Source organism: Quercus robur, chromosome 2 (assembly GCF_932294415.1).
Source record: "Quercus robur chromosome 2, dhQueRobu3.1, whole genome shotgun sequence".
In the NCBI taxonomy this organism is placed as follows: domain Eukaryota; kingdom Viridiplantae; phylum Streptophyta; class Magnoliopsida; order Fagales; family Fagaceae; genus Quercus; species Quercus robur.
Window position 1 is genome coordinate 91,637,795 of NC_065535.1, and position 27,029 is coordinate 91,664,823.

The 27,029-nt window shown below is 33.2% G+C and overlaps 2 protein-coding genes across 4 annotated transcripts; both read left to right on the forward strand.

Moving 5' to 3' along the window:
• The first annotated feature begins 2,459 nt into the window (after window positions 1-2,459).
• LOC126715808 (AAA-ATPase At5g57480-like) lies at window positions 2,460-4,896 on the forward strand. Its single transcript, XM_050416602.1, has one exon. It carries the CDS (start codon window positions 3,096-3,098, stop codon window positions 4,659-4,661), a length of 1,566 nt encoding a protein of 521 aa, XP_050272559.1. The 5' UTR covers window positions 2,460-3,095; the 3' UTR covers window positions 4,662-4,896.
• A 9,209-nt stretch (window positions 4,897-14,105) lies between these two features.
• On the forward strand, window positions 14,106-26,214 carry LOC126715809 (uncharacterized). 3 transcript variants are annotated; one of them, XM_050416603.1, is made up of 12 exons: window positions 14,106-14,259; window positions 15,183-15,275; window positions 15,773-15,901; window positions 16,198-16,498; window positions 16,723-16,841; window positions 17,711-17,843; window positions 20,461-20,537; window positions 21,233-21,430; window positions 24,746-24,935; window positions 25,083-25,261; window positions 25,478-25,578; window positions 25,686-26,214. In XM_050416603.1, the coding sequence occupies exons 1-12, from the start codon at window positions 14,245-14,247 to the stop codon at window positions 25,834-25,836; spliced, it is 1,686 nt and encodes a 561-aa protein (XP_050272560.1). In that variant the 5' UTR covers window positions 14,106-14,244; the 3' UTR covers window positions 25,837-26,214. The 3 variants fall into 3 exon arrangements, with proteins under 3 accessions (XP_050272560.1, XP_050272562.1, XP_050272563.1); XM_050416605.1 differs by lacking the exon at window positions 21,233-21,430; XM_050416606.1 differs by lacking the exon at window positions 25,686-26,214 and having other exon boundaries at window positions 25,083-25,333.
• The last annotated feature ends 815 nt before the right edge of the window (window positions 26,215-27,029 follow it).

A 27,029-nucleotide genomic window follows, 5' to 3' on the forward strand; every position in this document is an offset into this window, starting at 1 on the left:
ATGATATTTGGGTTTGAAGAGAGGAGAGAGCAGATGAGAAAGAGAGAATGAAGAGAGAGAAGATAACAAAAATAATGAGAGAGGAGAGAGAAATTTTGAGCTTAAAATATTATTATTATTTTTACAATACTGCTACAGTGCAATTCTAAAGATAGAATTGCACTGTATCAGTATTGCAAAAAAATTTGCAATAACTATCTTTAGCATTCTCTGATGCAGTGGGTTTTTAAGCTTAAAATATTAAATACACCTTACATATGGCATTAACATTCTTCAATGCTAATGCTCGTCTCGGAGTTCAAGAATGCTAATGCTCGCCTCGACCTCTTGAACTCCTTTATCATGTAATTTGACTTTTCTTTTTTTGGATGAAATGATTTGATTGACTTTATACATTGTCTTCCATTCAAACTTCATGTAATTTTAACCTCCATAAGTGGGTAAACAAATTGGTTTGCTTCATAATTCATTTTGACAGTGCATAATTATTAATTAGGCTTTCTTTTCAAATGGGCCCCTGTCTGATCCAAATAATAGCTCTGACCTTTCTTTAATGAGAAAAATAATAGTAATTCAGAAGTTCAGCCCAAGCAATATGCAGCACGCTGTTCCAGGCAGCATGTTAATTTTTTTTTTTTTTTTTTAATATAAATTCCTTATCTCTTTATTTATTTATTTATGGAATAGCATCTAATTGAATGCCGTCGTAGTTGTACCTCTTAATTAAACATCATCATTAACATTTAGGGTTTCAATTAATTTAATTGATAAAAAAATTTATGATTGGATAAGTGATTTGAGTTTTAATCTCTGTTTACATAAAAAATCAATTAATATTTTAATCTGATAATAAAAAATTATTAATAAAAATAGATGTTATAGGTTGAAATTATCTCAAAAAAAAATCTACCTCCTTCTCTTAAGGGGAAAGGTTAATTGTGAAGATCCTTCTCTTAAAGGGAAAGGTTAATTGTGAAGAAAGACGTTTGTTTAAGAAATATTTTATAGAAGAGGAAAAGAATCTTGTCAACAAATGTGACCACGTCTCTGTATGTACTTTTGGCAATAGCATCTCATTAAACGCTATCTCATTAAACGCTATAGTGGTTATACTTATTACTTATACCTCTTAATTAATTATCATCATCATAAATATTTGCCTGTGTAACAAAAAGAAAAGTTAATTATGGATATATTTTAGAAAAAAAGAATAGAAATTTATTAACTTATGCTTTAAAGTTTTTTTTTTTTTTTTTTGAGAAAGAACTTATACTTTAAAGTTTTTTTTTTTGAGACAAAATGCTTTAAAGTTAAACACATTAGTTTAGAACATACTTAAAAAAAAATTATGAGAAAAGAAAAAAGAAACTCATTCTTTGATAAATTTTTTATATTTTATATAAACGTGGTATCTAATTTTTTTGGAATGATTTATTAAAGAAACCCATTAATCAAATAAATAAATAAATAAATAAGTGATTTTTTTTTAACAATTTTATATATTTTAGTATTAATTTTTTTTTAAATGGTTCATTCAATTAAAAACTATTTTAATATGGATTTGGCTTCAGAAAAATTAATAGAAAAAACCAAGGTCATTAATTGATCTGCCTCATACGTATCAGACAGGACCAGACCTTGTGAACAGTGCATCATAACAAACCTACATTGATGGGATTCAACAACATGAGGGGTCAGCACCATGGGACCATTAAGAATGGGACACCTGTATTATGAGCTATGGCTTTAAGATAAACCCAGTAAGATCTTTGGGTCTATTCCATTCCCAGCTTTAAAAAAAGCCACAAGAATTGCCTCAAACAAAGGAGGTAGAAAAATTAATCCCAAAAAGCACTGTCAATCTTCTAAAGATTTTATCAACTAAATGACGCAACTTGGTTGATACGGGTTGCAATTACCAATAAATAAAACCAAGGATCTGGAAATAAGAAATCTGAACAAAGTTTTTTTTTTCAATCTTCAAATGTTTGAATTTAGAAATTATATGTTTGACAGGTAAGCAAAAAAAAGGGGTTAAAGTGGGACCTATTATTACCTTCCATCTATGCTTAGCTAATATTCCTTCTGTTTTTACTCTCTCATCTGTTAGTTTTGTCTGTTTAAGTTGGTAAATGATTTTGTTGGGATATAAAATCTGCAATATTCACATGACAAATCCCCTGTCAGTGTTCTTAGATTGTTGACACACACACACACTGCTTTGTTTATATGTTCACTCAAAGTGAGGTTTTTGGTTTTTTTTATTTTTTTATTTTTATATCCCTTGTGTATGTGTGTATAATTGTTTCCAGCTATCTCTGTAGCTCAGCAGTAGTAACAAAATCCTCTTTTTAACCCCATTCATTGTCCTTTTCCTCCGAGATCTTGAAATATATCATCATCTTCTCTCATTTCACAATCCTCCTCTGTCCTTCATTCATTAACAAATAGCAACCAAGCAAAGCAAGCAACTTGTTCAAAACGTCCATAATAGTACACAGGAAAAAACTCAATAAAGGGTCCAACAAAAACCTCTGTATCCAACCCCAACCCATACCCAATAGGCCCCATCCCCTCCCAACTCAAAAGCTCCAAAATCCTTTTTGTTTTATTTTCCCTTCATCCTTTTCTGTTTTCCTTGTACTTTTAACTCTCTCTCTAGCCAGCCAATCCTGCCCATCTCCAATTTCCTGTTCTCTTTTTGAGCTTTTCACTTCTCCTTTATGCCCCCTCTCTCTCTCTCTTCCACAATTTTCCCAGTTCTATAGTCCCCCCAGATGACCATATTCTCCAACACCCACTTGCTAAAACCTATAAAACTCTAACCCTTTGTCCTCAAAACCACACCACACCTCCTCAAAAACCAATCTTTCTCAACACCCACTTGCTCAATCCTGTTCAACTCTAATTCCTTGTCCTCAAAGCCGCACAACACCTACTCAAAAACCAATTTTTCTCAACGCCCATTTGCTAGAACCTATACAACTCTAGTTCTTTGTCCTCAAAAGCCACGCTATACCCAACAAAAACCAATCTTTCTTATCCATATACATCCAAAAGACCATTCCCAAAACCTAAAACAAAATAAGTAGAAAATGAAGGAATATTGGACCTCCTTGGCTTCCCTTCTTGGCGTTTTGGCCTTTTGCCAAAGCCTCCTCCAAGTAGTGTTCCCACCTGAACTCCGTTTCGCCACTGTCAAACTCTTCTACCGAATGTTCCACTGGGTCTCCTCCCACTGCTACTTTGACATAACAGAGATCGACGGTGTCAACACAAACGAGCTCTACAACGCTGTCCAACTCTACTTAAGCTCATCAGCCTCCATCACTGGCAGTAGACTCAGCCTCACACGCGCACTCAACTCAAGCGCCATCACCTTTGGACTCTCCAACAATGACAGCATAGTCGACACTTTCAATGGCGTCTCAGTTCTCTGGGAACACGTTGTCACTCAAAGACAATCCCAAACCTTCTCATGGCGACCACTACCCGAAGAGAAACGTGGGTTCACTCTTCGAATCAGGAAGCGAGACAAGTCTCTCATTCTCGATTCTTACATGGACTACATCATGGAAAAAGCCAACGACATTCGAAGAAAAAACCAGGATCGTCTTTTGTATACTAACTCGAGAGGTGGTTCGTTGGACTCGAGAGGCCATCCTTGGGAGTCTGTACCGTTTAAACATCCAAGCACATTCGATACTTTAGCCATGGATCCTATAAAAAAGCAGGAGATCATGGATGATCTTAAGGATTTTGCGAATGGCCAAGGTTTTTATCAGAAAACAGGGCGAGCTTGGAAAAGAGGGTACCTGCTTTTTGGTCCACCTGGGACTGGAAAGTCTAGCATGATTGCTGCTATGGCTAATTATCTTGGTTATGACATTTATGATTTGGAGCTGACTGAGGTGCATACTAATTCTGAGCTGCGGAAATTGCTAATGAAGACTAGTTCTAAGTCTATTATTGTGATCGAAGATATTGATTGCTCACTGACTTTATCGAATAGAGCCAAGAGTAATAATGTTAGTACTAATGGTATAAGGAGTAGTTATGGCGATATGGGTGAAATGCGCGGTGGTGGTGGCGGCGAGGATGGTGGGAATACAAGCATTACACTTTCAGGGTTGTTGAATTTTACTGATGGGTTATGGTCATGTTGTGGGAGTGAGAGAATTTTTGTGTTTACTACTAATCACATTGAGAAGCTTGACCCGGCATTGTTAAGGAGTGGAAGGATGGATATGCATATTTTCATGAATTATTGTTCTTTCCCGGCATTGAAGATACTTTTGAAGAATTATTTGGGGTTGGATGAGAGTGATTTGGATGGTGTGGTTTTGAAGGAATTGGAAGGTGTGGTTGATAAGGCTGAGATGACTCCTGCTGATGTTAGTGAGGTTTTGATTAAGAATAGGAGGGATAAAGGGAAAGCAGTGAGGGAATTGTTGGAGGCTTTGAAAGTGAGAGCAAGGATTAGTGAGAAGAATATTGTGAGGTTGAGAGAGAAGGGTTCAGAGTATTTGGAAGAGGAGCAAGAAAAGAGGGCATTGGAGAGTCCTAAAGAAGGGTGTGAGTTTGAGAAAGAAGAAGAGAGTGATTGCAAGAAAGGAAATGATGAGAAACAAGAGAGTAATACTACTACAATAGAGAAATGATTATTATGAAGGATTTGGGTTTTTTTTTTTTCTTTTTTTTTTTCGTTTTTTTCTTTTTAAGTTTTAATTATGGCATATTGCTCGTTGGAATTATTAGAGCTTAAATTTTTTTTTTGGGTGGGTTTGTGGGGGTGACACAACTAGAGGGAGAGAGAGGGAAAGATCCAAATTTAAAAACATGTAATATGTCTGTATTGTTAATTTAAATAATTGAGATGAGAAAAAACAAAAATGATATGATGAATGATCCATAGATAAGCTTATTTATGTGGCGTGGGCTGCTATACATGGCCATATTTGTAGTTATTTAATTTATGTGATTTTATGATCTAAAATGGCATGCATATGTCCCTTCTCAAGATCTTTATTTACTTTGCGCATGTTACAATATAGATCATTGGCGGTGGTTAATGGTTGGTAGTACTTGTTATGAGGTATTAGATATTTGAAATTATTTTAGACATACATGATACGTTGCTTCTGCTAGCTGGGCCTTTTTTTGTGACCACCTGGGAAGCACATGGGCAAAATCTGTATCTTGATGCGACATACATGTTGGGACTTTACAATTATATAAGTTATGGGACCAAAAGAAATGCATCTCAACGTACATTCTGGCTATATGCTTTGTTGTTTGCAGTGTTAATAATATGGTACAGAAAAGGTGACATTCAAACAAGCAAAAATTACAAAATCGTTTCAAGTAAACAATGAAATTTTGGGAGCCCAAGAATAAACAATGGTTTCAGTCCTTTACTTCTGTTACTTTGGGAGCCCAAGAGTAATGCAACCGTTTGAGAGAAATGGGGTCTCTTTTTTACTGATGCCATAGGCATAAAAGTCTTGAGGATATTGATTAAGGAAACATGAATTATAGAAAAAGTGTTTCACTAGGTTGTATTTGGAAGTGGTAGCTCTTATTTTCTCAAAGCCTCTCGAGTACTTTGCAGCTTTGCTGTCTCTTTCTAGCTGGATTTTCTTTTCTTTTCTTTTCATGAACCTTCTTCCTCTTAGGAAAAGAGTTGAAACTAGCTAGCTATTCTTGGAGAGTACTGTATTACTGGATAGGATTAAAATGTGATTGGAAATAAGACACATCAAAATGTGAAACAACTAAACAAGTCCCAGATTTTGTGTTCGGAAAAGTAGGATTTGAGTTGCAAAAGGCAGCTGGAAAGTCACCACTTATAATGAGAAAAAGTTGACATTTCTGTTTGATGATTTTGATATTGAGTTGGAAAGGCATTGGGTTGTCAAGCCAACAGTAAAAACTCAGCCCACGTGGTTCTGAAATGACTATCAACAACTTTTTTATTTTTTTTACATGGAAAACATGCATTTGCGTTTGTGGGGAGCTTGAAAAAGAGGACTTTTTTTTTTGGTGAGCATTTTAATATTACTAACAATTTTTTTTCCTTTTATTTATTTATTTTTTTGGCATAAAGTGATCAAGATGCTAATGTGGCGGCTGAAATTGTCATTGAAATATGTAAGAGATTTTTGTTTTTTGTTTTTTTGGTCGTCGTGAATGTTCAGAATTCTTCAATCACCTAATTAATTTGGTAATTTTTTTTTTTTATGAATCTAATTAATTTGATAATTGTAACAAAAAAAACCCTTAAAATGACATAATTCTTTTTATAATTCTTTTTGAAACTTTTTCCAATTAAATGTGATTTGTGAAAAATTATTTTTATGTATATTTATCATTAACACTAATAATAACAAAATGTCATCTAAAAGAGGGAAAAAAAACTTTGAAAAGTAAGAAGTCCCCGTTGTTTGTTTGTCTGTTTGGTTTTTTTTTTTTTTTTTTTTTTTTTTTTTTTTTTTTTTTTTGTCTGTCTAAGACGCTATTGACTTTAATTATATGCCATATCTGAAGAATCTGCATAATGGTGGATTTTTTTATGCAAGTTCAAATTGTTAAAAATGTGTGAAAATACGTATAATATTGTTTAAAAACTGAAAACTTGTATTTGAATAGGTGTACCAAACAAGACAACCTCTTGAATGCTCATATTCGATTTCACATTGCCTTAAGAGTTCAGTTATAAAATCAAATTTTGACACGCAAACTACTTATAAAAAGATAAGAAGCATCTTAGAAATTGCAAAAAGTAAAAGATTGAGCTATGTTGAGAGTTTAAAAGTAATATCTTACCGACAACCACAAAAGAACGAGTTATATGTAGTGGTAAGATGTGACATTAAATATGTCAGGTACAAAAATAATGTCGTAACACGGTTGTAATTAGTATACACAATTTCCATTTTTATCATAACTTCCACTTCTATCATCTCATCTCTCTTTCCCTATATATGAGTGCGTGTGTTTCTCAAAAAAAAAAAAAAAAAAAAAACACGGTAACAGGTGTAATTGTATAAGGGTCTCTGGTTCACCACATCAGGGCCGGGGTAGCCTAGGCCATGCTCCGATGCCCGACTCTATTATGATAAAGGCTGGTGTGGGAAGGGAGTCAGTTATGTGTGCATTTCCAATGAAAAAGAAAAAAAAAAAAAAAAAAAGAGACAAGTTGGGTTGATTGCCATAACCAATTCCATTGCCACCATGTTGGAGTTCTTAGTTGCGTGAGAAAAAAATGAGAAGCCGTTGCCCTCAGTCATGATAAAGCCTCTGCCCTTTGTGGGAAATGCCAAACTAGGCAATCCTCCCCAACACAACACTTTCGCAAAGGATGATTTGTCACTCAGAGTAAAAATGACTTGGTGACCATCCAAATAGGTGCGCTAGGAAGATGGCTTTATCATTAGGAGCATGTAAAATAGGCTTGCCACTCATCTTGCTACAGAAGAATATTTTTACCATCATAGCATTGAAGACCTGGTTGGAGACAATTTGTCACTCAATAGTAAAAATCACCATGCATTGTTAAAAGTGGCCTTGGGTAATAGTTGACATTGGAATGGGTCTCTATTCATATCTTATCGATAGATTAGACACACGATAGATTAGACACACGTACACACAACCACACCAAAGGGTCTTAACTTAATAGATTAGACATATACACAGAACCACACAAATGGGTCTTAACTAGGAGTTGCTCCACTCCAATTAGGTGGTAGTGAACTCAAAAATTCGTGAGAAAAAGCAAAAGCCAAATAGATAAATATGCAAATCCATATGCTTTTGGCATAGGACACGGCTTATATCCAGTGTACAAGTACAAAAATCTCATTCCTTTCGCTATACCTTGAGCAAAGTATTTTCCTTTTTTTTTTTTTTTTTTTGAATCAATGGTTTTTAGTCCTAGTAGAAATACCCATAATATGCAGAGAAAGATAGAACCTCTCTATTCCGAGAGGTACAATCCATTGAATCCAATCCCACACATCACAATCCATACTAAGCAACAAACAATGCAATTCCTTTGCAATCTTGCTTCAAGATCAATAAAAAAGATTTTTATTCCTACGGTTCCCCACTAAGGCATGTCACATGTCCCACAAACAACATATAGCAAAATTTTGGCATGCTCTTCCAACAAGAAGTCCAATGGTGCTCATTGTCGTAATACCAATTTAAAGAGAGAATAATTTCAATGGTGTGGCTTACTTGCAGTTGTTTCATACTTAAGGTCCTGGGGATCTTGGACCAGTTGGTAAATCCATAATTGCCGGCAATTTCAGGTGCATTTGATGGTCTAAAGTTTATTGATACTAAAATATAAATCCTTTGATAAGCAAGCTAGGAAAAATTGTCACCTTTCTTTGCAGAAAATTTCCAAATAAGAATCCAATCTTTTATTCCATCTTTTACCTATTGAAAACACACAGATTGAGGCCCTGTTTGCTCTTATTATTATTAGTGAAGAAATTATTGGAAAGCAAATGATATGAAATCTAGGAGAAGCCCTCCAACAAGTTTATGCTAGTTCAAATTTTAAAATGATTAATATGAACAATAAAAGGTTATAGTATGATTCCTATAAAAAAAAAAGGTTATAGTATGATTCTTCTGCATTAAGTTCTAATATGATTATATGGTATGCAATTATACAGAACTATAAGGTTTATTATCTTGGACAAGTTTAGGTTACTTTCAAAACAAACTGTCTCAAATTCAGGCAGGACGATGGGCCTAATCAAGAATTTGTAACAATTTCCCTCTAATTTCTTGAATTAAACATCTTCATCTTTTTAAAGGGATGAACTGGTATTTTTTTTTTTTTTTTTAAATCTCCATGAGAAATTGTTAGGATTTTTGTAGGCCTATTCCATGACCTTGTTTATAATGGAATTTCCAAGTGTTGATGTATTGCATTCAATGTAATAGTTTGGTAAAATCTGCTTAGAAGATTTTCAAAGAAGTGCTTACTGAAGAAGCTCACTCAACAGAAGGAAAATCTCACTCAAGGCTTTCTCAAGCGAGATCGCAAAAATTTGTTTTTCAATTCCCTCTTTGACTAGATTTTTGTTTGTCGTTTAGAACTCAATTTGTACACTTTTATTTATTTATTTATTTTATACAAAATAGAAATTCTACTCTAGTCTAATTTATGTGTATATGTGTGTGAAATTTCCTCCTGAAAACTTGAAACCCAACCCTTGCCCCCTAGACCCAACAAGCACGTATATCTATGAGTGACTATTGCACCAAAGGTGTACGGTGGTCTATTTGTACACTTATGTAAACCTTACTTTTGCATAATTTTTCAATAGAGAAAAAATGGTTACACTATGCTACTTAGAAAGAAAATCTCAAACCTTTTCTCTTTTTACTTTATAAAAACCTTCTTCTTGACCCACACAGTGATTCCAAAAAAAAAAAAAACAGTGTCTTAAGAGTTTGAAATCACATAGTTATTTTACAGAGAGTTTTATTACCATTGAATCTTTAAGGAGATTCCTTGGAGTGCCTAAGGTTCTAGTTTAAGCAAACGATGAGATTGTGTAAGAAGTTTGCTTAGGAAGATTTCATTGGTTTTGAGCTATTGTGGTAGGAAAGCAAATGGAATGTTTGCAAAGGTTACAATAAAAAGTCTAGCTTGTTAAAGGGTCTTGCAAGAAGATTATTGCAAGTGTTTTTACTAAGTGAATTTTCTACGTGATTTTTTGTGTCTCTAGAGTGGTTTTTCGATTGATTGATTGATTGATTTTGTTTTTCACTTTGTTGCCAAATTCTGTGTCTTGTGTTTTATTGCTTTTTATTTTATTGCTTTAAGGTCTGGTGTATGTATAAACTTTTTGAATTAATCTTTTTGTTCCACAGCATAAATTGTTTGGCGTCAAAAATAAAATTTTCAATTGGTATTAGAGTAATTAGAACACAGGGTCAAAACTGTCATATATAAATGGATCTATTTCATGGTTAATTTCATAATTAATATTAAATATTGCAAATTTAAATCTGCATCTAGTACCATGTTGTTTTAAATTCCGTAATGTTATGAGTGTATTTTGTGTTCAAGGACTCTTTTTTCTTTTTTCTTTTCTATGGGATTGTGTTCAAGGACTAAAGTATTGTAACTCAATGACATTATTTGGTCTTTTTTATAAAATCATAAGCCTGATTTCCCTCCCTCACTTCTTGTAATAATCAAATTATCAAAAACAAAAATCGAATAAAAGTATAATTCGTTTTCAAGTCTTCAGCAGGATTGAGATCCAAAGGGCATGCCTTCTCTACAATATGTTTGCTCATTCAATTACCCAAAAAAACAAGAATCTGATACTAACGTGCTATAACAAAGGTTGACCACTACTTTTCTCATCGTCAAAAAAGGCCCAAGTATCTGAAGACCGACAAGGTGCAATGCATTGAATACAACGAGCGATGGCTATGAATTTGATCAAGCTGTCAAAGATTGGATTCTTTTGTCCAATCAGCAAATGGATGAGCCATAATTGCAAGCATATCTTGAAGCATCTGTATTATGTATATTCTCTTTTGTTTTCTCCAAATTTTAAAAAATAAAGTTCCAAAAACTCCCAAGTTGTGGGAACTCTGTATGTTTTAGCAATAATTTTTGTTATTAGGAAGTACTTGTGTTGCAAAGTAGGAATAATCAATTTATATATATATTTTACTAAATCTTAAGCATAATTATCGTTTATGGATTAACTAGTCTCTTATCGGATATGCCTTACGTATGAACCTTCTTAAAGTGATGCACTTTATCATATAAATTGATACTGTAAAAAATCATGGTAAAGCAATTCAATCAAAATAACAATTTTTGTAGGGGTTTATGTTAGCTCAACTGGTAAAGTCTTATGTTGCTAAATAAAAAATCTGAGATTTAATTCTCGTCTACACAAAAAACTAATTAGTATTTTGGTAAACTATCACTAAAAAAAGAAAAAGCAATTCTTGCATACAAAAGCAAAATGCTATTGTTATGTTGTTTTGGATACGCCATTGAGTTGGTATATTATTATAAAACATTCGTGGTGAAATTCCTAAAATTTGGTTCTTTTTAATTATTTATTTTCATTTTAAACCTTGAGTTTATAAATCATAACAAGTTAAATATCATGTCTATATATCTACTAAAAACCATTTTTCTCTCTCTAGTGTGGAAAAGAAAACAACCATTCACAGCAAATGGTATCGTTTTAATGTAATATCTGCTAATGGAAAATTTCCATTACAACATATAGATTGCTCCATTAGCAGTTTTTAACAAATATAAATGAAATATTTAAATTCTTATGAGTTATAAGATTTAGGTTTTAAAATGACAAAAAATGATTTTTTTTTTTTAAATCAGGGTTTAATTTATGGATAACAAACTCTAGGATTTTTTTTTAACTTTAAATTTCCATTCTTTTGTAATGTGGCCTCTTAAAGAACTTATTTTTTTTATAGATTCCAATTAATTTAACTACTAAAATTTCTTATTGTTGAATAAAAATTCTAAAGTTCAAACACTGTCTATACCAAAAATCAATTCATGTTTTAACCTAATAAAAAACAATCATCTTATAATTAATGTCAGAGATTAAAATTCTATTATATCTATAAAATTTCCTTTTTCCTCTTGTTTTCCCCACCAATTTTTCATTAGTTGGATTATCTAGCAGTCCCTTTTAGCACATTAGCGCATGATCTTTAGGGTTAGACTTTTAAGACTAGCATGATCATGAGCTCCTGGATCCTTAAGTAGTTTCAGTTTTCAAGAATCTTGAAAAAAAGGTAGACTCCCCCTACTTCAGTACTCCAAGTATCCGAACCCTAGTTCCTAGAGTACTAGTTTATTCATGCTTGAAATTAAAAGATCGATTTTGAGTTGAGCACTCTAGACTCTAGAGCAGTAACTGATCGGGCTCTCTGGAAAAAGATCGATTTTGATTTTCTACACTTCCTATCAAAACAAACGCTGATAGGAGTTGACAATGATCCCCCTAGGCGAAATCACCTTTCGAATTCACCGAAAAAATACAAAGAGTGACCATAGACTCATAGCTCAAATCCAGCCTAATTTGTTTTCTATTCTTTAGCCTTTTATTTCTCAGTCCACCCAGGTCCTTAAAATGGCCAAAACCTCCATCTTCACACCAAAACTCATAATTTTCGTAGTGGGATACAAAATTGTAGAATAAAAAGATTTTGGTTTTCTTTTTTACCATTTGTGTTTGCTATAGAAGATAGTCAACTGGAAGAATATAATAAGTATAACTTTTTTTATTTTTGTTTAATTAGGAAGAAAAATAGGAAGATGAAAAATATAGATTATTCAAATTTACTATCACTAGCGGAAAAATTTGATGATTTTTTTTTTATTAAGTAAAAAATGGAAATAGTAGATGTGATTTATATGTGTTAGTCTTAAGTTATTTTTAAAATGATATGATTAATTTCTAACAATGTATAGTTGATATAAATATATTAAATTTTCTAAATTAAGCTATCTATATTTTTTAGTTGAAAGTGTTTTAAATTTTGTAAGTTTTTTTTTCAAGGAAACATACTGCATTTTATATTCAATTATTATATAAGGCGAGAGATATTTTATAAATAAAGTAATGTGTAGTTGAAATTTATTTATAATACTCCTTACAATTCTACACAAACTTCTCATCCCAAAGCATTAAAGTGGATGGATGTACCAAAATGAACTGAATGGACCGAAATGGACCGAACTGGCCTAAGTGAAATTATGGACTGAATGGGATCGAAATGGACAGAAGTGGACCGAAATGGACTAAAATGACCGAAATGGACTGAAGTAGATCGAGGTTGACCAAATGAACCGAAATGGACCAATATGCTTCGCTTTAATTTTTAAGTATTACATAGATGCCTCTATTAAATAAGAACCGATTGTTTTAGCCAAAAAAAAACAAAACTAATTTTTTCAATAGTATATAAGAAGTAATGTTTTCTATTGTTATATAAGAAAAAAAAATTATCAATTAAATTAATAGTAAATATGACATTTTATAAAAGCTAACACATCACTCTTACTTTATTATTTTATTTTTTATCCATCCATTTATTAAAAAAATTAATAATTATTGATTTTAAATAATTTCTCTATTTATTTTATTTTATATATCACAAAAAAAGAGATTAAATAAATTAGTTAAAATGAAACCTTATTAAAGTGAATACATCACAATTATTATTATATATCTTTCTACATCAATCCATTTTATATAGAAAAACAATAATATTTTTTATTGAGCTATTTAAAATGATACCTTATAAAAATGAAGGCATTACAATTATTATATTATTCATTTTACTTTTTGTCCCAGATAAAAGAAAACCATCATCTAGAACTTAATCTAAGTTGATACCAACTTGAATTTGCACAGTGTGCATTGGCACCCTCACAATATATTTTATAACATCATAAAGTAATTTGTAAATGATATCAATCCCTTGTTTATTCGTTGGTCATGGAAGAGATGGGGATCAATCCCTTAAGAAATCCTTAGGAATTTCTTGTACATTGGAGGACCCTTCATCATCATATATTTCTGTTATGTTATCTACTAATTGGAATTATTAAGGTTTGAATTTGTGCAGTTGAGGCATCACAATGGAAGTACTTTTTGCCTTGTTTTTTTTTTTTAAGGTTTAGCCATGCTATGTATAGGTTTATGTAGATTGTACAATATTTTTGGTCATGTATTTTAAAGTCTTAAAGCCTTTAAAGGTATGGATTTGGGTTCATACTTCATATAAAATCAAAATTATATATATGGAATTCGGGTTATGACATTTTAGAATGGTTATCCACAATTAGCCCAAATTTTTTTTTTCCCTTCTTCAACCTCTAAAAGGCTTTCATCTGGCCCGAATTGGGAACAAGGGGCTTTGATAATTTAAGAAATTGGGCTGACCCAATGCTTCCAAAGCTTTTATAAATGATTTCTTTGCTTGAAATTAGAAATAGTTGAATTCTAATTTTTCTTTCCTTCCTCCAAAAAAAATGGGCTGACCCGTGGTGATCCAAGTCCAGCCCAAACCGGCCCATTTCGAATCCCTGAACACTGAGAATCTCAGGTATCAGTTAAACAAACACTTCCTTCACTTCACTAGCTTGCCGCCCAAACACACACTCTCTCTCTCTCTCTCTCTCTAGGTTCTGCTTCAACTCGGGCTTTAATGGAGATTGATAACGTAAGCTCAAACTCTCTTCTACTCTATGCTTTTAATTTCATTTTCTTGGACTCTAATTTGCTGGGAAACTGTTGGAAAGTCTAAGAAAATGCTTATTTCAACTCAAATTTGAGATTTTTTTCTATTTGAATTTCTTCCAAGATTCCAAATTTCCCTACAATTTTCCCAGCAACCAAGCAGACCATTCTTTATTTTATCTTGATACAGTTCTTTACGTTTTAGGTTTGATAGAAATTACATTTATGTTTAAAGAATTTATACTTGATCATTCTTTTTGACATTTCATATATATATATATATATATCACTCACTTTTTATTGCATCAATTTCTTTTTGACAACATGTAGAAAAGAGAGTGCTGAAGTAGAGAAGTATGAGAAAGAACCTTCTTTATGCCTGTGTATGTGCATATGCTCCTGGGCATGAGCTTAAACTGCTTAGCCCATCAGGGGTAAATGCTCCAAAGGGCTATTCTTTAGAAAGGTTTCCTACATTATACACACGCATTTGTTTTGATTCTTGTTTGAAGTGATTTTTGTAAATTCAAGATTTGAAGCTAATATATAGGTCCATAAGGTAATTGTTTCCATTGCATCTTTAAACTCCTTTTTGTGATACTTGTTTGCAAAATAATTCAGAATTAATTATTTATCAGAATGGAAGAAAGAAAGTAGCATATGAAAGATGATATGAATGCTGCCATGTTATATAAACTACTAGTAATCTAATTTCTGTTTTTAAAATTTGTTCTCTTTGTGTGAGTGCATTCGCTCATATGTTCTGTGATTGTGGGAATTCCACCTATGTCCTGCAATCACAGCTTATACTGTTTTATTGCTATTTCCATAATATTGTTGACTTGATTTTTTATGTTGTCAAATGAGTAAGAATCTTAGTATTGATAATGTATTTGTTCATTGCAGCCACCGTCATCTGATAAAGCCAAAGAAACTGATGACAACTTTGCAATAGTTCTTGAGCTATCTGAAGATGACCCGCATTTTGATAAAAAGAAGGTAAGAAATGGCATAATTGATTGCCTTCGAGCTCTCTTTTATTCTTCACAAATTTTTATTGAATAGTTGGTTAATGTTCAGAAATGTAAGGATGAAATATTATGTAATTGAAGGATATATATAACTTTAGTAAGTCACTATTTATTGTTTACTCTATTCTATACACTGAAGTGCAGGGGATTGATACTGGACTCCTGTTGCATACCAACTACTAAATTAAAAAATATTTACATTTATAATTTTATACATATGATTGTGTCAAATTCTTTTTAATTAAGATGTATACAAAAGAAATTGTGACTGTAAATACTGACAATAATTGTTCCATTTTTGTTAGCATGAAAATTATGTTCATAAATTTTCATTAGTATTTTCAGTTTATTACAGTTATGCTTTAATACTATCTAGTTTTTGGTAAAGAAACCTAATTTCTCCTAATTTAATTGAGTTGTTATGTTGCTACCATTATTCTTATTATTTTCACATCTCGTTGGCAGAAATTACTTCAGAATAACGGTTTTAACCCCAAGGAACAGGTTTATCTTAAGAGCTCTTCAGGTCCTGATTGGATAAGTACCACCTTGAAAGTAATGCTTCAAATAGCAAGAATCATACAATTAGATGAGGTAAAAATTCCAATTCTTCTCTTTAAACTACTTGGTATTTCAGTGTAGGGACATGCTTGGAGGAAAATGAGAGAGATAGACTAATTTCCTGTATGAACAATAGGAAACAAAATAGTTTTTCCACGTAGGTTTGATCCCTTTTAGGTTCTTGCAAGTTGTAGCTTCAGTGTTTTCCTGGTTTGTTTTGGCACAAAACTCAAAAGTGGAGCATGAATAGCATGATAGCCTGATCCCTGGCATTTTATGGATGATTAACTCATGATGATATTTATTATAAGGGGTTCATTGGGATGCAGGTAGAACTCTATTTTGGGGAGGATGATGCTTGTTCATCAGTGGAATATTACAGCCCCAGGAATGAGGTAGAGGCTCTTAATTCAATCCTTTCGCTTCTTGACATTTCACTGTCAAGTGGTATGTGCATGCAAATGAATGTCCTGCAAGAACTTCGGGAAGCAATTATTGGTATGATCCGTGACTTTGGGGACAAAAACAGTGTGAAGACTACAATTTTAGAAAACCACAGCTGTGGTAAAGAAGAATGTTTGTTGCAATGGGGTGAAAACAATGGCATAAGGACAAGGTTGCAGATAGCTTGTAAGTCTTCACAAATATGACTGCTGCTGTTCTTTTTTTCCTTGCTTATAAGGCATGTAAAAATTTTGCCCCCTTTCTTGGTGTCAGAGGATTTTTCCTTTTTCTTTGAGGTGGAGTTGGAAACTCAGGAGGGTTGGAACACTATTTCTTTACAATTTTGCAAAGCTATGTATAGAAAAAAGGACACCTAGTCTTTATTGTATTGTGCTTCATTCATCATGTAGATGTCGAAGGTGCTGGTAGAGGAGCCATAGCAAGAGAAAATCTAAATGTTGGAGACATTGCTGTGGAGATCCCTGTATCTACTGTCATTTCTGAGGAGCTAATCCGTGAATCCAACATGGTACGTTTCATACTTCCATAAATGATTCCTACTATGAGTTTGAACTTCTATGAGAGACAAGGAAATGAAGTTAAATGAAATGAATCTTCATTTGTGTGGGAACATGGATCACATATCTAAAAAACTTGTCACACAGAAAACAATAGATGGGTGATGATTAGTAAGAAAAATGTATTCTTGCCTACATGAATTTCTAATTATCCCTGCAATATGTAGAGAAAATTCCTTGCAGTCGTTTATGTTTCACAAAATGAGCTATGTGGAGGTAAAAGGAAGCCATTTCTAAGTAAACAACTAAACTGATCACTAGGAAATATTCAGAAAACTATTAATTCAGTTAAACAAACTTACATAACATATAAGAGAAGGGTTAAGTGTAATTCCTCACCAGTCACCATGTGTGGATAAAAAAATCTGTTCACTCTGTGCATCAAAGACACGGTTTGAGGTGCCCATGAGAGACATGGTTATAAGGTGTCTATGCCAATGGTTAATGGTAGTAGATTAGCATTAAGATGGATTCTGGAACCAGGTATCAGGTACTATGCCAATGCTGCTTTACCTTCGCACAAGGTGCCGTTTCAGTGTTTTAGGCCCTTCTCATCTCTATGCTTCTGTTTCTACATTGTCAAGTTGGATAATCTCTATAGTGGAGTACATGGTTTATGTTTGGGTGTAAAATGGGGGGATCATAGGTTCAAATCTTGCCCTGCAATAAAAATTGCACATGATGCTTTGTTTTCCATTCATGCCGATGGTCAATTACATTTAGAGACGGCACTCTTACATAATCAGTAATTTGAATCTGCGCAGCCTATGTGGAAGTAAAGTGGGTCAATATGACTTACTATTTTTTCTTTTTATTGCAGTTTCATATATTAGAAAAGATTGATGGCATCTCTTCTGAGACAATGTTATTGTTGTGGAGCATGAAGGAGAAGCACGATTGTAATTCAATATTCAAGATCTACTTCAATACCCTTCCAGAAGAATTCAATACAGGTACTCTCACTTTTTGTCACCTGCTTTGTCAATGATATCTACTCTGTTATTTTGTGTACATAATGAGGAAGCATTATTGTAATTTGACATCTTATTACTTTTGAGGATTAAATGATTCAACTATTAGCAAGAACTTGATGTTAGGTTAGAACATTTTGCAATCTTTTATATGGTCAATGAATGCTCTTTCTTTGCAAGCTGAAAAATTATCCATTAGGGTTTGAAAATTTTTTGCTGACCTGTTTATTATCATATGTTTGACACAGTTCGATAATTTTCCTGATCCTTTCTACATGGTGTAGCCTTTTTGCAATAAAAGATATTGTACTTATCAAAAAATGTTGCTGGTAAGATAGTAAGTATGAACTTGAAATAAAATATTATATTCTAATATCTAACTTTGAAAGGATGTAACATGTTAGTAATCATTCAGCTGGGTTCCATCACTTACCATTCTGAACAATTGATTGATCGAGACTTTTTTCCTTTTTTTTTTTTTTTTTTTTTTTTTTTTTGTGGAAATTTCAATTTTACTTTGAGCTAAGCACTTGTTTCTTTTACTTTTTATTCCATTCTGTTCTTTTTTGTCCTGGTAAATTTGGACCTAAGATGTATACCAAATTTACCCATATTTTTTTAAAAAAATTTCAAGTTAAAGCATGCATAATATTTGACCATCATTCTAAGTAAAATTTTAATAACATTTTGTGTATATCTTGTGTACATGAGGTAGTTCTTTTGCTTAAATAAAATTTTATTACTCATCAAAAAAAGTTATTCTCAGTAAAATCATTTCTGCCATGGTCAATATTTTAACCTCTTTTTTTTATTTTTTTTTATAAGTAATGAAACTTCATTGAAAAAAGAAACCATACAAGGAACCAAAGCACACAGGCAGTGTACTAAGGATTAAGGAACCAGCAAAACATCAAAACTATAATGCATAGAAAGTATAACTATCAAGCAGATCAGCCGAAGAATTAAAGTTAAAAACACCCAAAGCTCAAATTATTGTCAATCTCTCACTTCTTCAAAATTACGAGCATTCCTCTCCCACCAAATACCCCACATAAGGCAATGAGGGATCATACTCCAAATTGCATGCTTACGTCTGTTAAACTTGCTCGACCAGCTAGCTAGAGTATCCAAAACACCAATATAACCCAAATAATGGAAATACCATATTTCACAACTATCTAGCTACAGGGCAGTGTAAAAGTAAATGATTAGTAGTCTCCCCATCCTTCTTACACATGCAACACCAATCCATCACCAACTACTCTACGCTTTGGCAAATTATCGGTAGTTAAGATTTTCCCCAAAGCCGCTGTCAATATATTAACTTTCAGTGATTCAGATTAAAACTATGCGGCAATGTTTCAGTCACTGAAAAGTTTAAAATTTTAATCTTATTAAGACAAGAAACCCGTTTTTACGCTTCCACATCAATGTAAGATATAGTACTTAATTCTTTTTTGTTCAATTAATGCCTATTGGTGTTCCAAAAGTACCTTTTCAAAGTCCTCGAGAGGATGACCAATCTTGGGTTGACATATAGTGCAACTTGTCATATATATTGGGTCACGTGGGATTTCTCCATTTTCTCTCCCTGATCGAGACATCCTCTCCTTTGCCCAAAAAAGATTGACTGAATCATAAAAATTTTGGAGCATGGAAGTGAGAAATTATATATACCTTAACCTTTAAGAAGGTCAATGCTATTTTAATTCCCATTTGTTCTACAATTTTACCAAATTTTAACTAGGGAGTTGTTTGATGATTTTTAGCATCAGTTGTTGCCTGAAGAAATGGGTAAATAGGGTGTATAATTCCTTTGCAATTATATGCTTTGCTACCATCCTAGCTTTTGGAATTTTTCTGTTAAATATAAGGCATGCACCATTTGGTTATTTCACCCATTATGGGTTTGCACTAATTTGCATATCTTATGAAACAATCAAATACTTTATGTAGAAAAAGTAGAATACAATTTATTTTAATAAAAGAACCAAAACAATTATGAAATTAAGAGGGGAGTGCCCTAATTAACTACTAATACCTAAAATAAAAATACAATTTAGCAATAAAAATACAATTGACTCCAAAATTCTATGAGTAAATTAAAATAAATATTCTTTATGCTATTTCTTTGCACTTCCTGCATCACCCTGGTTTCCTGCTAGTTAAAATTATGGAGGATTTAGAGTATAAGGAGTTGGTACATCCCAAATGGTATTACCTTTTGGTCCCTCTCTGACATTTGAATGGAATTTTACGTTGGTTTTAGTCCAAACATCGTGACATTCAATTTGCAAACTCATAGTTACTAATTACTACATTGTTTTTCATAGTAGTAAGTGATGATATAATGATGATGTTATAGAATTCTATAGATCAAATTGGGGGAAAAAATGGTGTCCAATTATGTCAGTCTTATTTATTTATTTATTTTTCCCTAGTTTATATTGTTTGTATATGATCCGACAAAAAATGGTGTTAAAGCATATAGATATGTATGTGCATTTTGTATGCAAGAATTATTTGCCAATAATAATGTTCTAACACTGATCATTTTGGTTTAACAGGATTTTTTTTTTTTCATGATTCTATGTGACAGGGTTGAGCTTTGGCATTGAGGCAATCATGGCTTTGGATGGAACCATGCTGTTGGAAGAGATAGTGCAAGCAAAACAGGTTATCAGGCCTTCTAATACACTATTATTAGATTAATTTGTTCAAATATTTAGGCTCTGATTACTTCAAGGGACAAAAGAGTTGTGAAAAAGGATATATTAATGTGAGCCAAGCATCTGGAAATGGCAATTTGGCCTATTTAAGTGGGCCCCCCACCTTGCCCTGTCCCCATTGGAATGGATTTGGATTTAAAAAGATGGGATAGCAATAGAAAATAGATCTAGAACTTGATCCGGATTTCGTTCTTGTAGGCTGCTTTCTCTTCTATGTATCCAGTGTACTAGGGATTGCACTTTTTAAATAATTGATTTAGTAATCAATAACTAAGAAGGTACATGTATAAGGGAACTCCATCCCACCCGATCACATGTACTAATTCCCCTATTTATTATACAACCTCTTAAATGCCATCAAATATATAAACATGCTACTCTACTCCATCCTCGCCAATTAGAGGGACAGTTATAATCTAAATCATTGGAAGATTGAGCACAATCAAGATTTGCTCTACTTCCTTTCACTTAAACTTTAATCCCACCTATCCTGCACTCTTTTAGCTCCCTTCATTTTTTGTTATTATGCATTACTTAGATTGTTTCTATTCGCGTTCAGTTGAACTTTATTTTTCTCTTTCCCACTTGCTTAAATGTGGGACTATTTTCAAATTCAATGCATCCTTTTTCTTTTTGTCACAGCACTTACAAACTCAATATGATTCGTTATTTCCCACATTGTGTAATGATCATCCTGATATATTTCCACGGGAGGTATACACCTGGGAGCAATTCTTATGGGCTTGTGAACTCTGGTACTCAAATAGTATGCAAGTAATGTTCCCTGATGGAAAGCTAAGGACGTGCTTAATTCCTATTGCTGGATTTCTAAACCATTCGGTATGCCATTCTTTTTGTTCACCTTTCTTTTTCATTTTGCTCCTATGTTTTTTTTTTTTTTTTTTTTTTTTTTTTTTTTTTTTTTTTTTCTCTTCATGGTTAAGATATAACTTTAGATTTCAGTATAGTTGACTATACTACTGAATTCAACTAAAACTTAAGGTACTCAAAGTTGGATGCCAAGCATACCATATTATGCTTGTGAAGCACAGACAATTCACAGAGGTGCCATCTCCTGTATTTGACACTTGTCAGAGAAATCTCAGACATGGCTTCAAATAAAATGTATAAAATTACGAAGTTGAACACAGAAAGCATTGATTAAACATAATCTGGACACAATCTAAACATTGTCAAGAGCATTGGAGCTCAAATGGCACCTTCCTGGTGTTTCCAATGGAGACATACATGGTTCAAATCCCCCCACCCCCAACTATTGAATTATCAAAAAAAGAAAATCTGGATACACTCTGAACACCAAGTAAGCCAATTAACTAATGGTTCTATGACATAGTATATATTGGGGAATCTGTCTACTTGTGTTTATGATGGGTATAATGTTAGAGAATCTAGGGTTAGAAAAAAAGGATTAGTAGTCAAGAATTATTGGAGAGTTGGTAGGGAAGGGAGAATTTTTTATTTAGGTTTGGAAAGATGAGAGAAATTAGGGTTAAATCAGCCCACAATCCTTGAATAGTGCATGTGAACAGTATCATGAATAGTGATAGAATGCCAAAGACAAGAAAAGGTAGAAAAAAAAAGGGGGAAGTGACTGGTATTTGCAATTGTTTCTTGATGAGTTTTTAATCTTTTTTCAAAATCTTCAAGGATCAAATCTAGGCAATGTGTTGTTCAAGGAGTCCAGAATAACAATTTTCTCTTTTCGATTAACATTTCTCTAGATGTTTTGTAATTAGAAGCATTATCAGTTATTACTTGCACAACTTTTTTCTCTCCAACCGTCTCTACAACATTATCCAACATCTCAAAAAATAACACAAAAATAAAAATCAGCTGTTTAGAAAATTCAGAGGTGTCTATGTACAAAAATACCAAAAAAAAAAAAAAAAAAAAGGTAGGTTCCTTGAGGACAATTCACTAAAAAATTGCATACGGACCCTCTTCTCCTATCCATCAAACCATTTGTCACAATTGAACATCACATTTTACTCAGTTCTTTTCCATATATTCTTCTAGCATATCTTATGTCAAATTCGTGTGCTTCTTCCGGTATTTCTTCCTAATTTCATGCTAGGAAGGTGGCTTAAGCCCATTTTTAAATCTTGTAATCATGTAAACCATCTTCCCAAATTTAGGATTGTTCACACAATTAAAGGGAATGACACTAGTGTAGAATAGTTATCTGTAGACAAATTCATTCACATTCCTTTTGTTTTCTTATAAAAAATAGTTTATTCATAATTCTTTGCGTTGCTTTTATAACAAACGTATCCATGATGCCTTTCCTTTTTCATGCATTAATATCTTCTTCTCCTTAAAGGATTATTCTTACTGATTTTTTTTTTCCAAAAAAAAAAAAAAAAATCCTGACTCAAGCACTTTCTGACATGGCTCAAACATTTAAACTAGAGCCAGCTAAATGATGTTTAAGCTGCTAAATTCCCCTAGAAGAGATAGACCTACAAACTAAGGTTTTGTTACTGTTGTTGTATTTCAATTGTTACAACAAATGGAGGAGGGGAGATTTAATCTTTTGTTCCCCTTATAAAGGAGGCCAAGCAATGTCGTTGAGCTACAAGGCTCTTAGCAGCTCTACAATACCTACAGTTAACCTTCTTTGAATTACTTTACTGTTATTTCAACTACATATTCCCATCCTAGGTCTAACCTACTGCCCAGTGCATTTCTTTTCTTACACTTTGCAGTAGAACCAGCAATACTAGTACCAGCAATACATACCTATATCACCTTAAGGTATTGCTATTGAGAAAGAGAAAAGCAAGTTTAAAATTTATTATATAGAAAAGGGGAAAAAATAGCAAGTAAGAAGGATTGACAATAAATTGATTAACAAACAAATACATATTAGTTGTTATTCTCTTATGGGTAAATTTTAGTTGCCATGTGCCTGAATTGGCATAGAGTTGGATTAGTGTTTTTTTTATTTTATTTAAATTTATATATATATAAATAATAAATCTTATTTGTGATTCTCAAATGGAGTTATGGGTATATTGCTCTCCACAATTGATCTCATATGGCCATATGGATAAGAGTTAGCATCGAGTTTTCCGCATCCAACCTTAAGCAAACATAAAGAAATTAACATAAGGTTTTTAAAAAAAAAATACAATAGCCCCTCCTTTCACCACCAAAAAAACACCATAAACAGAACCTAATAGGCAAGTGACCAACTTCACCAAAAACGACATAGTCTCAAGTCACTCATCAAGTATAGTAGGCAAAAGAACTCAACAAAGCTATATTTAAGATTTCTGGAGCCAAAGTCAGACCCATTACAACAAGATAGCAATTCATAACAATTAAAAGCTAAAATAATTTACCTAGAATGATTGGGGAATGAACCAAAAAAGGATCGAATCAGTTCTTTTTTTGGATTATCAATGTCGTGGCGTCTCAGCATGGCAGGTGGCACTGTGGAAGCAGCAGCTCTCTGCCTCTCTCAAATGGGGACCCCAATAACAAGAAAAAGCTCAGCTTAAGCATGTGTGGCGATATCTTATAGGATCGATGAGGGATAACAATTCTAAATTGCCCCATGATCTAACTCACGGTCCCACATCAATTCTACTTCACAGCTGATCCTGGTATGATCCGGATCGATTCTACAGTCTAGGATCGTAGGATCTTACGATCCAAGATTGCTAGATGTCACAATCCTGATAATATTGCGTATCATTGTGTCTGTGTCTGCGTTCGTGCTTCTTAGCATTTCCTAAGCTAAGCTCACCAGCTTATTGCTCCCCATTGGTCAAATTTATTATTTCATTGGTAAATCCATGACCTCAATCACTCATCCTCCACCTTGATCTTACAAGGGAAGGAGATGTCATTAAAGTTGAGCCCATTCGCTACTTACAGTCAACACTATCACTCATAATAACACCTTCTGCTCAGAATGATTCTTGTACTTTTAAAAAATTCAGATGGTTGACTAATTTTGGTCCGGACATTATCTGCCTTGTTGTACCCAGTTTGATGGGGCTTATACAGAGCATTTGATTGCTGTTAGAATGTCTTATTGACAAATACAAAGTTTTTTTTCCCATGTATTTTTGGAACCTCAGTGAGGTATATTTCTTGCTCTTGCTCACATTTTGTTCCCTTTTACAGATATACCCACACATTTGGCACTATGGCAAAGTAGATCCTGCAACAAATTCCTTGAAATTCTGTCTATCAAGACCATGCAGTGAAGGAGAACAATGCTTTCTTAGTTATGGGAACTTCTCTAGTTCTCATCTATTGACTTTCTATGGCTTTTTACCACAAGGAGACAACCCATATGATGTTATTCCAATGGGTAACTTTCTTACTATTACCATTATGTCAATAGATATCTATCCAAGTTTTTAACTGTTCACAAGACAAATTCCTGTCAAAATGTTTCTGTTTTGGAACTCTTCAAAGTGCTCAGTTGGATGATACATAAATATTTGTTCTAGCCCAGAGTTTGAGGCTGAACAGGAAGATTGTATGGAGGGTAACCCCAGATTAGACTGGACCACTCACATGGTGCGGGGTACGTGGCTCTCAAACAACCACAATATCTTTTATTATGGCTTGCCACCGCCATTATTGGACTATCTACGGAGAGCTAAAAATCCTATGCTGCAGACCAAGTCCCTTGTAATTTTCCTTCTTTATTTTTTTAGTTTGGTGAATTGATCTGGCTTTTATCTTTTAGTATTTGATTCAAAGGTTGGTACTTCAGAATTCTCAGTTTGACCTCGAGTTGCATTGTGTTTTTCCTCTAACTTGAGTAGGCTTGAGTACTAACTAATTTCATGCTTTGAAGTTTTCTTCATAATGCTCTTATATGATTCTTATACTTTTCTTTTATAGCTACAATCTAACTTGGAAAATGAAATGGAAGTTCTTGGAGACCTTCTCTCGACCTTTGATGGCATGATGGAAAATCTTGGTGAAACAGATCTTAATGACAGGTAAAGAAGTCAATATCAAGGATTGAACACATAATTTGGAACTGAAAACAGAAGAAAATTTTCTTTATCGGATATAGTAGTTTTACTTTTAATCTTCATATTTGCAGAGAAAACGCCAGTTGGGATGTAAGGCTGGCAGAGGAGTTCAAAGATCAACAAAGAAGAATTGTTTCTTCAGTTTTAACCTCATGTCATAAGGGTCTCAGGTTGGTGGAAAATGAATTGCGCAAATGCATGAACGAGGACACCCGTGGTTAGATGAGCTGGCTGGAGGCATTTATGTAAACCAAAGAAGAAAAACTAGCATGACGCACATTGCTCTGTCCTGGTGGAGCAAGCCAATTGTGACTGTAAGTCTGTAACGCTAGTCTTGTTCTTATCAAAATTAGGCCACTCGGTCATTGACCTATCACTGCCCTACGAAGTGGCAAAAAAGTTTTGTTTGTACTGATGAGATATTAGTAGCACAAGCGTGGAATATTATCTTAGTGATGATACATTAGATTCTCAATCAAATTTTGTGCCTATATTCTTCGGTTATAGTGTTGTAGTGACCTACTCAACTTAAATCTAACTTTTTGTGGTGTGACATTAGTAGGATTGGCCTCAAGAAAAGCATGCGCATTACTTTTTAAATGTGTGGTCAATATGCTCCAAATCAATTTTAAATTGTTCCGTGGAAAAGAAAAAAAAAAAAAAAAAGAGAGCTCATTTTGGGGATAAGGTTTGGATGCCCACATTTGACTTAAGATACAAATTGGCTTTGTTGTGCCAGCCCGTATAATATTGTATGTGTTGTGCAGAATCTTTGTAAACTGTTATCTGTTAATTGCTGTATGATTTTGGAATTTTCTGATCTTGATCAAGGTGACCAAAACTATGTGGCTTATGAAATACTATATTATATACATATATACCTAAAAAGTCGGTGGTTGGTCCATAATTGAAGGATCTAAATTATTTCAGTGGGTGGCTCCTATATTGCTTGCTGACCATGTTACAAGAGAGCATAAGTGGGCTCTCTCTCTCTCTCTCTCTCTCTCCATATATATATATATATATATATCTCTTTTGGTAAGTAACTCTGCGTCTATAATAAAATGTTAAAAGAGTAATAAACTCACTTTTCTTCCAGAGTAGAAAGAGGTGAGATGGAAGAGGTCAAGATGATCATCAAAAGCTAAAACTAGTCAAAGGTCACTACACCCTCAATTTGGAATGACGGAATAAGATCCTCTCAATTTAAACCAATTTCACAAGTAAAATTTTATTTCTTGAATCTAATAATTTATATTGTGTCATATCATTTAAAATTAAACCTATAAGATGGAGTGTCCTCTCATATTGAATATTCTTTAGATATGTAATATTTAATTAAATCTATAAAGTAAATACATTTCAAAGGGTGAAGATCATGTTCTTTGTCAATTGTGCAGATAAGAAAAACTGGT